A 14,415-nucleotide genomic window follows, 5' to 3' on the forward strand; every position below is an offset into this window, starting at 1 on the left:
ATTATTTCTGGTTAGAGCATTCTGTAAACGAAGTTGAACTCATACACAATTATCAAGAAACTAAAAATAAAAATAATAATTTAATCCCACGTTACTGTCTTACCTTTTCTCACATGGCCTTGACAACAGACTCCCAACTCAAACAACAGACATAATCTCGTAAATATCTCAAAAACCAAGGCCATTGTCGTCTTTTCATCGTGTTACGCATTTATAAGATACCCCCTTCCCCACTCCCCATGTAACTCCACTCTCCCACCCCACTTGAAAACAAGACTAAGACCAAAACCACTCCACTTTCCCACACTTTCCTTCACTTTCCTGAGAAAATGTCGAAGTGCAACAAAATCCGTCACATTGTGAGGATCCGTCAGATGCTGAGGCAGTGGCGTAGGAAGGCCCGGATAGCGGCCTCGGCCTCCCGTGCGACGCCGTCCGATGTTCCAGCGGGACACGTGGCTGTCTGCGTGGGGAGCAGCTCTAGGAGGTTCATCGTGCGCGCGACGTACCTGAACCACCCCATGTTCAAGAAGCTCCTCGTGCAAGCCGAAGAGGAGTACGGTTTCAGCCACGTGGGCCCGTTAACTATCCCCTGTGACGAGTCCACGTTCGAGGAGATCCTCCGGGTCGTCTCCCGCCCCGAAACCGGTACCCCGGATCCGTTATGGAGCGTCAAGGAGGTCCAGAGGTGCTGCCACGTGGGCATGAGGGATAACAATCTCCAGTTTTTGAACGAATCGAGGCCGTTGCTTCGTGGAGCGCTTGGCTGAGTTGACTCGGCTGAGATACCGAGCTGTGGATGAAACTAACAAAGAGAGAGAGATATATAATTTTTATATTTCTAGGATAATAATTAATTATTAATTAATTAATTATTGAGTTGGTTAGTGGGTTTTTTTATTATTTAAAAATATCAACTGGGTTTTGTGACTTTTGTTAAGGGAGGTGGCTGATACAGCGCCGTTTAGCTGAGTCATCCCGAGTCGATCAGACTCTGGAAGGTAGCAGGGAGGGATGATGAGAGGTTTTTTTTTTAATTTTTTAATTATTCTCTCTTGTAAATTCGGTGACTTAAATTGATTTACTAATTGTATGAATTTGAGGGATAATTTGATGAACATTATTATTATCATCATCATCATCATCAATTTGTGTTATTTATTTTCTTGTTATTATTTATCAATGGTGAGATTTTTCACGAGTGTTGAAGCAATTTGTTTTTAATTTAGTTTTTGTTTATATTTTGGCAAAATTGTCTATTAACCCTCATACTCAATAATAATAACAATAATATAATCCAAATATTATCTAAAATCTAAATCCCTACTTTGAAGTAAGAATACATTTTTACAGAATCATAAAATTAAAATTTCGTTGATTATGAATCAATTTGAAATCAAGGATTTTTCGGAATCTGAAAAAATGTGGTTCATTTGTGGATAAAATCAAGTTTGTTGTATAAATTCGATACCAATAAATTAATTCAATAAAAAAGCTAAAAGTCCTAGGATACTTTCACTTAAATTTTTTTTATTTAAAATCTTGACAAAAATCTTAAAATTTCAACAAATTCAATGGTCGGTGAATAACAAACTAAAGTAACTTTAGTAAATTAACTGTTAAATTAGTTTAGGTAGTCAAATTGAATTTGGAATTTTTACTAATAATCGTGACACAAATTTTTTTTTTTTTCCTAGTCATAAGGTGAAGGGTTCAACTCCCTATCTTCATTGTAATTGTATTTTATTTAACAATTGATATGATTGATGAATGTTTTATATGCATTAGATTTTAGTTCAGTCGTATCACAATTCAAATGATTGACTTTTTTAAGGCTGGATCAAAATATCTAAATTTTGGATAAAATTTACTCCTATAAGATTAAGTAGTTAATAGAATTCTAATATTATAGAGTCATTGAAGAATTAAAATCTTCTCATAATCTAAGGAATTTTTAAAGATCTTTTACCATGTGTTATATAATAACAATATATGAATATGATTTATTTTCTTTAATTAATGACTAGATAATACATAAATTTCTACTCATAAGAAGTTTAAATTAGAAGAGGATCTTATTCTTGAGCAAACTTTTAAATATAGTTTATAATTATTTAAATTTTAAAAATAAATGCATGATTACTATATCTTAATCGCACTTTAAAAGGATAGGCAATAAAATCTCTTTATTAATAGTTTTATAGTTGTGCAATTACAGAACAGTAGTACAACTTTTGCATAAACAAGATTTAAAGTTGTCATGTCAGTTAGTAAATAAATTTTCAAGACATCAAAGATAAGGTTGTACTAATCCGTGGAAAAAGTGAAGAAAAAGTAAGGGCAAAAACGCAACCAAGCGGTGGCTTTTGTCACCGTGACATAAATAATAATTGTTAATCCTATTTATTATATTAATCATTCAAGTATTAAATGAGCAGGAAATACTTCAACATGGTGCACCTAGGTACACAAGATTACAATGGAAAAATATTAGTGGAAAAATAAATATATGAGTTGAAATTTTACTAATATTTAGGTAGTGTTTACTTTCTGGAGTGGGAGTGTGGAGTGTGGATTCCTCTCACTCCAGTGTTTACTTACCTTAAAAAAGGGGGGAGTGGGAGTGGGAATCCGTGGATTCCACCCAATTTTGGAGTGGGGAGTGGGATTCCCACTCCCATGGGGAGAGGTGGGAGTGGGAATCTACTCCCCCCTCTTCCCATTTTATCCTTATAAAAATAAAATAAATAAATAATATTTAATAAAATAAATAAATAATATTTAATAAAATAAATAATAACATATTTAATAAAATAAATAATAACATATTTAATAAAATAAATAATATCATATTTATTAAAAATAATAATTATATCATATTTATTTTATTAAATTTAATAAAATAAAAATAAATAAATATTATATTTAAATTAATAATATTAAACATTAATTTTAATAAATATTAATTATTTATTTAATAATAATAAATATTTTATTCTAAAAAAATATTAATTTTGTACTATATTATCAATAATAATATTTCATTTGTGTTGCTATTATTAATAATTTTTATTCACATAATTTAAATTAAAATTAATAAAAAATTATGATTTACATAATTAAGAATATTAGTAATTATTATTAATTTATAAATATAATAAAATATTTATTTTATTTTTCAAATATATTTTTTATTAATTTTTTAATTACAAATTATAATTCTGTACATAAGGATAAAATTGTAATTTAAAACAATTTACTCCCAATCCAAGACAAAGTAAACAAATAATTAGGATTCTGATTGACAATCCATACTTTTATTTAGTCTAAGTAAACACCCTACTCTCACTCCCACTCCACACTCCTAATCCAAGGATTCCCACTCCTCAGGATTCTCACTCCAATCCAAAAAGTAAACGCAGCATTAGTGAATTTTACGTTTGTACCCCTCAATTTTATATATTACTATACAGCCAAGGATATCATTTATGATTTCTCCATTGTGGCCCCCACAATGCCTCGGCCTCGTCATTTTACTGAAATAATCTTAAAGCCTGCTTTATTTTACGTTCTATAATGGCCTCTATCAAACCAAAATCTAAGTTTTGTCATTCTACATCAACATACCGAGATAGCGTGGAATACTAATAACAACATGTCATTTTGACAGATTTGGTCGGTCTTATAATAGGATAATCTATTTTTATGTTACGAGACCCACTAGTTTTAAAGTAAAAAGTTTAATAAGTCTCACTACTTGGCAAATGATGGGTTTGGTGTATCACCTTAGCATGCTAAGATAATCCGCTCAACGTAAGGTAAGTTTTTCTCTTAAATTAGGATCACAACAAAGTTAATAATATCAATGGTAAAATATTGCTTTTGATGTTTTAGATATTGTCTTAGGTTAAATAACCATATGATATAAAGCACTTTTAAACAAAACAATGATATATAGTATCGAAAACATAAAAGTTCAAAGGAACCATCCCTCGGAATATTTCTACATCATTGGAGTAAATGTTAGATAGCATTAATTATTTGGGGTTATGTTAAGTTTTCAATATTAAAGGGGTAGTACTAGAGTATGTCAAAATATTTGGGGTTTGTTTAAAATATTCCTATTAAAAAATTATTTGAATTTCGAAGGTTTTCTTTTGAATACTTTGAAAGATTGAATTTAGCTTAAAATAATCGTATTTAGCAATTCTCAAAAAAAAAAAAAGGCCTGTTTAAGGCGATAATCCATGTCCCACTAGAAACGATAAAATGAGCTGTAAGCATGATTATTGGCTTTTGATCATGTCAATTAAAAAGCCAACCATTCAGATAATTAAATGACACGCTAAGCTGTTCATGAGAAAATTCAACATCAATGTCGCAATGGATTTGTCTTCCATTTTGTTGTCGTTGTCACATTAATTCAAATTGGTATCTCCATCAACGAAAGTTGTGAACGATTATGATTGAAGACTCGTTTTGGATGCAGAGAATGCTTCTATTAGGACTGATTAAGCTTAATAGGTTCACTTGAGTGTAAGATTTAATTGGACCAAATTAAATAGAGACCGAAATAAATTCAGATGCAAACATATCGTGCATGTACATTTTTTTGTTAAATCAACACTAAGGCCTATTTGAAATTGAGATTAAATAGTTGTAGATTAAAAATTAAAATATTAAAATATTTAGTAAACAATAGCTGTTGTGACTTTAAAAATAAGTTGATTTGATTTTTCACTTGTGTAATTAAAATTTATATTTTTTATTATTTTTAAAATTATTATTTAAAAGTCATATTTATTATGAATTATTAACTTTTATTTCATAATTATAATATTTTTTTTCCACAACCACCGTAGCTTAACTCAATCAGGGCCAATATCAAGTTAAAAAAAAAATTAAAGTATTGAATAAAAATTTTACCTGTTTTCATGCATGTTCTATGTTTAAACTTCCTATTTACGTTATGTGTGTCATGGCCTGGCACATAATTTCTCTGTTATGATCCTCATTGTTGGCCGCCTCAATTTTGCCGATTTTTACGTTATACCCAATAAAAGTTTGTGGTTTATGAATTATGGCCCTCACTGGGCCAAAATCTTGGTTCCCACTAGAGATGGCAAAACCCCGGGCCGGGTCCGGGTATTACCATGACCAGACCCTACCCGGATGTAACCGGTCCGGGTCCAGGTCCGGGCCGGGTTTTAATCCGGATACCCGAATTTTATATTTTTTAATATTTTATGTGTATATATTTTTTATTTTTTGGTAATTTTATAAGTTTTAAATTTATTTCAATAAAATTTGACATGAAAATATAAACTTTAAGTGTTTAAAATTATATATATATATATAATAAATGAGTCAAATAAATATAAAATATTTAAAATAATATATATTTTATAATTTTTTTAATAAAATCCGGGTTCCGGATTTATCAAGTGATGCCCAAGACCGACCCGGCTTCATACCCGGGCCGGGTAATACCCGGCCCGCAACGCCCGGGTACGGTCCGGGTCCGGACCGGACGGGTATTTTTGCCATCTCTAGTTCCCACATTGCACTTAACTTAAAAGCTTAAAAGCTTTGGATAGTTGACCATCACATACTACATTATTTTGTATTTCGAATTCAAATCTATTAAGTAGTTATATTTAAACATCAAAGCAGTTAACTTTGCAATTTTGTCATTTTGGCCCCAATGTTTTGACACTCAAAAATTCAAATCCGGCTCCTGCCATGATTAGAAATGTTTTCGTTATCAAATAATTACAGGGTGCATTTGAGATTGAGCTTGAACAGTTGTACCTTAAAAGTTAGAGCACTAAAGTGTTTAGTAAACATTAACTGATGTATATTATAAGTTATTTTAATATAATTTTTTACTTATATAATAAAAAATATATTATATCTTTAATAATTTTAATTTATTAAAATTATTATGTAAAATTTATATTTACTATATATTATTAATTTTTATTTGATAGTTACAATTTTTTTTTCCACAGCAACTGTAGTTTAAAAACTATAGCACCTTAATCCCAAACAAGACCACAATCCGCCACATTCAATGTCATAATTTTTTTTTTTTTTTTTGTCTCTTGGAATTAATAGTTCTTGATAAAACTATTCGATGCCATATATAATTGATAAGGTTGCTTTGAGCAATTGAAGGTTCATAGAAGGAAGCAAGCAATCCCACTAGTCTTTGTGGACGTCAAGTCATGAGACAATGAAGTTAATTGCCATTAATAATTCATTGTATCTCTTGTTTAATTTTGATGGATGTGATCAGAAGAAATTGCGCTGCGGTCGCTAGTTCTGAGAATAACAACAAAGTGTCCAAAGTCCATACGTAATTTGTCGATGCATGATTGCAGTACTTGTATTTATCTTCAATGCATGTAATTCCTCGTTGAAATAAATTTAAAAAAAAAAGAGTATTATTATGATTATTACTATTATTAAAGCCAACTCCGTGGCAATGAAAATACTGTAGAAAATGATATGCCTCTAGAATCTCACATCTTTATTTCATGAATGAACTGAAATTGTTAAAACAAAATAAGATTATGTCAGACAATTTTTAATGTTTGAAAAAAAAACTCATTAATCTCGAGTTTTGACTTTAAAAGGTATGAAATTTGAGTTTTCTTACTATAGTTAAGTTATCGCCAAAATTTAGTCAAGTTGGTGTGTGGGCTGTCAATTAGATCCTCACGCTAACATCTGAATTTACTTGCAGGGGGGAAACAACTTTTGCCTTTTTCTTATAGTCTGACGACTATGAATTGAACCCTAGCGAGTACCTATAACCACAAAAACCATCAAGTACGTGGAAGTTTTTCTAACGTTAATTTTTTGATGCTCAAGTCAATTTCACAAGTTTATTAAAAAAGATATAGTGTTCAGTTTTTATAAACTAAATGAAGAGAAAAAAAAAAAAACACGTAAGAAGAACATTTCTCTCCTTTAAATAATAAAAATAGGGACGGATCAAGAAGAAGAATTCGAATTAAATCAAATAAGATAATTTAGATATCGAGAGTGGATAAGATCCGCGAAAAAGAAAAGCCCACACCTCTTGAGCTCTTGAGAGTTTAAAATAATTATTGATAATTGTGCTGTAAAAATAATCAGTTGTGAAAATAATCAATTAAACATTTAGTAATTTAAAAAAATGTTCGTAAATTTTAAGCACAAGCAAATGTGTTTGGTAAATTTTTACTACTAAATTGTTATAAGAAAAATATGACTAAATTGAACATAATGTTGAATAAAATTTATTTACACATATTACACATATATAAAAAAAATATTTTTAATTGTGTACATATAATAATTGAATAACAAAATGAATATCTTTATATTATTAATTTTAATTTTTATTACTTATGCTAATGTAATTGTTAATAATAATAACTCTTTAGGTTAGTGATTTTATTTCTAAATTAATAAGGATGATTTTGAATTTTTATAATATATATGAGAATATATATGAAATTGTATTGAGTATAAAAAGAATTTTTAAAATCAAATTTTAAAAAACTACTCGTTTTGTGATTTTCAAAATCTATTATAAGATGAGGTGATTTTGTTAAAAGTGATTTCTAACAAAAATTATTAAACACCAAAATTAATTTTTAATTTTTTAAAATTATTTTTCAGTCTCCCAAAGCAATTCTAAATAGACCGATATAAAGCAATTCCAAATAGGCGGCTATAAGGATTGAAATCCTCTTTCCACTGAGTCAAGGTGCAACATTTAATCTTTGATTTTTTGAAGAGGATTGGGAAAGTGATTTTCAATAGGTTTATCCTCAATTTAACTGTCTCCTCACCCAAATCCTACTCACCAACGTTCCTTTGACTAAGTTAATGACAAGACGAGCATAATAAGGCTTTATATATAGGCTCTTCTCCAACTACAACTAAACGACACCAAAAGGGGGGGAAAAAGGTTAAACCAAATAGCCTTTTTGAAGACCATATTATATATGTGATGTGAAACGATTTTTAGAATTGGAAATAAATTGACAAAACACATAAACTGGGAATGGAAATGCGAAAATCCATCTTCTATCATGAAAATTTATATTAGTTCAATTTATTTTATTCTACTTGAACCAAGAGAGTGTTTAATCTCTTGAGTTGTTTCATTTTTAATTAATTATCCAATATATTTTAAATCTAACTATAAATATCAGAGGGTTTTTATTGGCACCTCTATTTGGCACTGGTGAATCCTTGAATAGTTTCTTTAGTTTTTAAGTTAAAGATTTAAAGTTCACATTGGCATTCGAGTTCAGTTTGTGTCGATTTCTCAATAAAAATAAATTCAGCTGTTAAAATCATTTTTTTACATCAACATAATATACAGAGAGTTAACAATAATTTGCATTTAAAATATATACCAAAATCCTCCTTAGTGTAAAATTACAACGGCATGAAATCACAATAGAAATGTGATTAAGAAAGGTCAATAGCTATTCTATTCAAGTGAAGAGAGAGAAACTTGTCATTTAAGCTTAACTTCATTAATGGTCCTAAAGCAAATTGATTCCCATGAGTGCTTTCTAGCATTGGCCTTGAAAAAACATGATTTTGGTTTTAACACAAACACAATAAATCAAAGACCGGTGCTAGTAGCGCCCCTCTAGAATCTTTGTAAAACCACCCCGATTCTATATATTGACATTTTCACGCCTACGAATTGGAGTACAGAATGGTAAGCACCTCCTTTTTTTCTATTTAGATTTTCTTTCGATTAAAGAAAGGAGAAAGCACTGCGTAGATGTCCTTTCAAGAGGCTTCTTCACTAGCAAATAATAAACACTAATTGAACAGAATTTCAATCTAGAGTCTAACTGTCTAAGCTTTTTTTTTTAAAAAAAAAAAAGAAAAAAAAATTGAAGAACAATCGACCAAGATACAAAGGCACCAAGAAATAGACAAGGTAGAGATGATAAAATTCAGGTCCGGGTCTGGATTAAGATTCTTATATCCGGATCCGTAAAAAATATGTGGATATGGATGCAGGTAATATCCGCATAGATTGGGGTAGATATTTAGAATATTTGAATCCGTAAAAATTAAAATTTAATAATTTAAAATATAATTTAAAATTCAACAATTTACCTAATAAAATCCAATCATAATTCAGCAATCAACAATTTAAACCGAGAGTAATATACAACACCACAAAGTCACAAATAAAAATACACAATATAAATCAAACATTAAGAATAACATAAATCCAAGTCTAGCATAACTACAAATCCACAAATAAAATTATAAAAACACCACAAATCCACATTAATGGATCCCAATATATTTCTTAATTTAATTTAATTTTTATATTTTTAATTAATCCTGTTATGTTTTTTATTTACTTATATATTTTTTCATTTAATTTTAATTTAACAAATAATTTCAGTAAAACAAATCATGCGGATCTAGATATCCAATGGGGTATACTTAATAAATAGGTTTTATAAGGACTTCAAATTGGTGTTAGAAACCCCACACTGAATTGCACTCATGTCACCCAAGAAACACAGCGCAGGCCCAGACCCATTGGCTCTTGTCTTAGAATCGCTTTGTACAACAATTTTCTTGCCCTCTCATCCATTGAGTAATAATATAATTATAAATTCTTGTATAAATTTTTTTTTTCACAAACTGATGTGGCATGAATTAATTGCTTAGATTAGATATCTCTTAGTCTACTTGTTTTGTTTTTATTATTTTTTATTTTTATTCAATCAACAAGTTAATACCAAATTAATTTGTATAAAATAAGTTTATATAAGAATTTGTGACTATATCATTACTCTCCATCCGTTACATATTCAAAAATATACACTATTATTACTATTATTTTTTTTTCTTTAAAAAAAAGGTTTATTTCTTTAGACAATTCAATTTGAGGATGGGACTTAACCATGATCATTTTATTTACTACATGCTAAGAATTTGATCATCAGCGAAGTAAGCTCTTTTGGGGGACCCTTTTTCTTGTCAGCTGTCACAACAGTTGGCCGTTAAGGTCCTGAACTGTTAAAGCTTGCTTAGCATGTTGGAAGATGAAATATAAAATTTGTATTCCAACTGATTTTGTCATATATGATGTGATATATTAAGTAATTATTTATTTTATTGTGAATACGGTCACACGTGACGAGGCATGTGAATACTATTTTAGTTAGGAATCAAAGTTTTTATCCGAACTTCATTAGTGTAGCATTACTTAATTAAGGACATGTTCATGAAAATAAATTTTAAAAAATTAATAATCATTAATATAAATTGTAAATAGATCTCTAATATTATCAGAACATGCTCAATAACCATTTATTATTAATATAAATTAATACTTTATTATTTTATAGGATAATATTGAAGTACACGTTATCAAGTTTATATTTTTAATTTCTACAAAATAATTATTTTTACGAACGAGTAGTTTATAACTGTATCATTAAGTATTTACACTAAAATTCTAAGTACTGATGTCCAATTTATTGACATAAATAAAGAAAATTTAGAGGGAAAAAAAGGGGAAAATAAAAAGAAAAAGTTTCGCTATTGTTGTCCAAGTAATGTGCGCTGCATGGACGCATTACACGTAAGCAGCAAATGGTGATAATGGCATCCACGTCAGCGAGTAGCGGCAGTCCACGTGGCACACATCAGATGTTCCACTTAGGCACTTATTTAACGGATACGCGGGCCCAAATGTGGGTTGGGAATCACGTGCTTCTCATCCCCATGCAATAGTAATGCCAAAGAGATTCCCAAGCACATATCTGAATCCGTTATCTAACGGACCACTCACAAAATTACATTCGTCATTTCTGTTTGGCTAGATCACAGTTTCTTATTTATGAGAAAACTGAGGTGAGATTATCAAGAATCTGCAAATTTTTTAAAAAATAAAATTATTTTATTGACAGGCCCCAGTACAGACTCGTACCTTCCTAACAAGACAAGTTTATCCCCATCCTTGGCTCGCTCGACGCGCTAAAGCCTCATAAAATGTTGGGGATATTTTCGGTAAAAAGTGAAAAGAGTATTCTTCATTTTTTTTCTTAAAAAAAAAAGGTTGGCAACCAAGGCAACTTGTGTTGGTGCCCGGATTACAACGATGTCGTTTCCTAGGTAAATCAGGATAGAACCAACTTTACCATAATATTCTATAAGATAGAATTAAAAAATTGTGCAACATAAAAAATTATAGAATATATCACAAGTATTTACACCCAATTAATATATGTATGTCATATATACATTTATTTTGAAAAATTATCATATAATTTTAGTTACCTTTAATCGAATCACACATAGTATACCTATATTAATTGGATATAATATTCCTAATGTACATGCACTCTAGAATTTCTCATTCGATGACAGCTAAAACAATTAAGCACATATTCCTATTGATATAAATACTAATGAACTAACGTAATCTTACATTATATTATAGGGTTCGCCTAAGTTACATTTAGCGTAACTTACGGCTGACCCCCACAATATCAATTAGCCCCATATACTCTATAGTATTTACAATTTATTCATAAGAATTATAAAACTTTTTATCCTGTAAAATTTCGTTGAACCTCTTATACTCTGTTTTATTTTATTGAAACCCTTAAAGTACCAATTCACCCCCTATAATTTTAAATTTCCAAAATACCCTCCATTTAATTAAAAAATAAAATAATTATTAAATAGATTATAATTATAATAATATAACTAATATGATTATTATAATTATAATTTTAAATGGATTATTATTATTATTATTAACAACAAGAATAAAAAGTATTATAATTAATTAATCTATTAACAATAATTAATAATAATTTTTAGTTAAAATGTCAATAATAATAATTAACAATAATTACTATTAATAATTAATTTTTGAATAATAATAACAATAACAATAATTAAAATAAAAAATAATTATAATAAAATTAATTAAGGATTTTATAGTAATTTATTACTATTTAACTCATTCCGATATTTATTATAAGAAAAAATAAACACATAAATGGTAATACCGTTTATTTTAATTACAATTCATGCAGTTCAAGTAAATAAATTATTCTAATTCCAATTCTTCATTTTAATTCTAGTTATTCCAATTCTAACTCATTATGTTTCCAGCTAATTTCGATTCCTTTTTAATGAATGCACTATAAAATTGTAAATCATTTTATATTCAATTAGACCACTCTATATTATTTACAGTTTTTTTTATAAGTATTATGAATTTTATAGTTCATTCACTAAACATGAATAAAAATTGAATGAAAACATAATAAGCTAAAATCAAAATATCTAGAATCCAAATGAGGAATTGGAATCAGAATAATTTATTTACTTGAATGGCAGGAATCATAATTAGAATTAGCTGTATTACCATTTATGCGTTTACTTTGTCTGAGAATAAAAATCAGAATAAATTAAATTGTAACAAATTAGTATAAAATCCTTCATTAATTTTTATCATAATTATTAATTTTTATTTTAATTATTGTTATTGTTATTATTATTCAAAAATTTAATTATTAATAGTAATTATTGTTATTATTATTATTATTAACATTTTAACTAAAACATTAATAGATTAATTAATTATAACACTTTTTATTCTTGTTAATAATAATAATAATAATCCATTTAAAAATTATAATTATAATTTATTTAATAATTATTATATTTTTTAATTAAATGTAGGGTATTTTGGAAATTTAAAATTATAGGGGGTAAATTGGTACTCCAAGAGTTTCACTAAAATAAAACAGAGTACAAGGGGCTCAATGAAATTTTACAAGACAAAAAATTTTATAATACTTATACATAAATTATAAATAATATAGAGTATAGGGAGCTGAATCACTAAACAAAATAAATTACTCTAAATGTAACTTAGGCAGACCCTATATTATATAGCACCCATTTATTTAATTATGAGCACTACTAAGAAGATAAGACGTCGACAAGACTAGTAACAAGATAGCATATGTTTGATTTTTTCTCCCTTTTAGAGAAAAAAAAAGGCTAACTCATTAAAATTTTTCTTAATTATTAATTGTACCTTTTAATGCTCAACACCAAATCTTTTGGTTCTTTATTATCTCCGTTGTACATACAGCCAATCACTAAAATCATGACATGTTACGATCACCGCCATTTATTTATCAACCCGACATATGATCGCCATTTATTAATTGTACATGGTAGTACGTAGACACTACAGAAAATGACATCTCTTTTGTTATATGTATGTATGTGTACGTAGTTATTTTGTCAGTAGATTTCAGTTTTGTATGCAATTGCTAGGGTTTTAATAATGAATGAATGCTTTTAATTTGTGGATGGCAAAGCTGAAAATGAGATCAAGGAAAGCAAGCCGACAATGCCTACTCACAGTATCCATTCAAAATAAATAGTCGAGCCCAACATGTCTTGTCTTCCCCACAATCTCCTTCACCGGCAGCTCTCTTTGTCCTGGACCCGATTCAAAGAAAAGACACAATCACTGTTTCATAATAACTTCAACTAAACAACATTTGCAACAACGAAAACGAAATATCCACAAAGCCTTTGGATGATAGTAATTTTTTTTATTACATATTATTAACAAAAATTAAAAAAATACAAACATCTGCATTTTTTAATATTATGATTTGACATCTTTGCATACTTAATTTATTAATAGACATGAATTTATGAATTTCCACTTATTATTTACAATAAAAAAAATGTACTCATTGTCTGTTCACCTTACTCATTAATCCATGATATTAATGATTAGAATCATTAGCTGTGGAATATAAGTGGGTAAATGGTTAGCAAACAATACCTTATTAGAGAAATTTTATTTTATTTTATTTTTAATTTTTAAAGATGTAAATGTGTACAAAATTTAGAATAATTAATATATCAAAACCTATTGTCCATGCTCATCCATGCATAGAATTGTTTATGGCAATTCCTATCTTACATGCATGTAAGATACATTCTTCTCACATGAAAAGTATGTGAGCCCCATACATGCACTGTTTATATGAAGGAAATATATTTTACATGCATGTAAGATAGAGGGATCCATTATTTATTCAAATGTCAAAATTGGCTATGAGTAGGATCTTATAAGAGTTTGTACAACTTATAAGATAATAAATAATCAAGATTCTGGCTGCTGTACTATTGTAGTTATCTATGAAATAGGACTGCTTTCAAGGATTCTGCTCTAATAATTCTTTTTGAATTACCCAATAACTTTTGGTTTACAATTCACCCAAGGTTAATGGAGTTTATATACCAACTGAAATTTTGCAGACCTTGCTTTCTGATGGCCATATTATGCAACAAAATGGGTTTTGGGGGGGGGGGGGGGGG

General features: G+C 28.7%; 1 protein-coding gene across 1 annotated transcript; it reads left to right on the forward strand.

The window, feature by feature from the left end:
- The first annotated feature begins 260 nt into the window (after positions 1-260).
- On the forward strand, positions 261-1,063 carry LOC112096106 (auxin-induced protein 6B-like). The gene has a single exon (XM_024178951.1). The coding sequence runs from the start codon at positions 330-332 to the stop codon at positions 768-770; it is 441 nt and encodes a 146-aa protein (XP_024034719.1). The 5' UTR covers positions 261-329; the 3' UTR covers positions 771-1,063.
- The last annotated feature ends 13,352 nt before the right edge of the window (positions 1,064-14,415 follow it).

Source organism: Citrus clementina, unplaced genomic scaffold (genome assembly GCF_000493195.1).
Source record: "Citrus clementina cultivar Clemenules unplaced genomic scaffold, Citrus_clementina_v1.0 scaffold_8, whole genome shotgun sequence".
Lineage (NCBI taxonomy): Eukaryota > Viridiplantae > Streptophyta > Magnoliopsida > Sapindales > Rutaceae > Citrus > Citrus x clementina.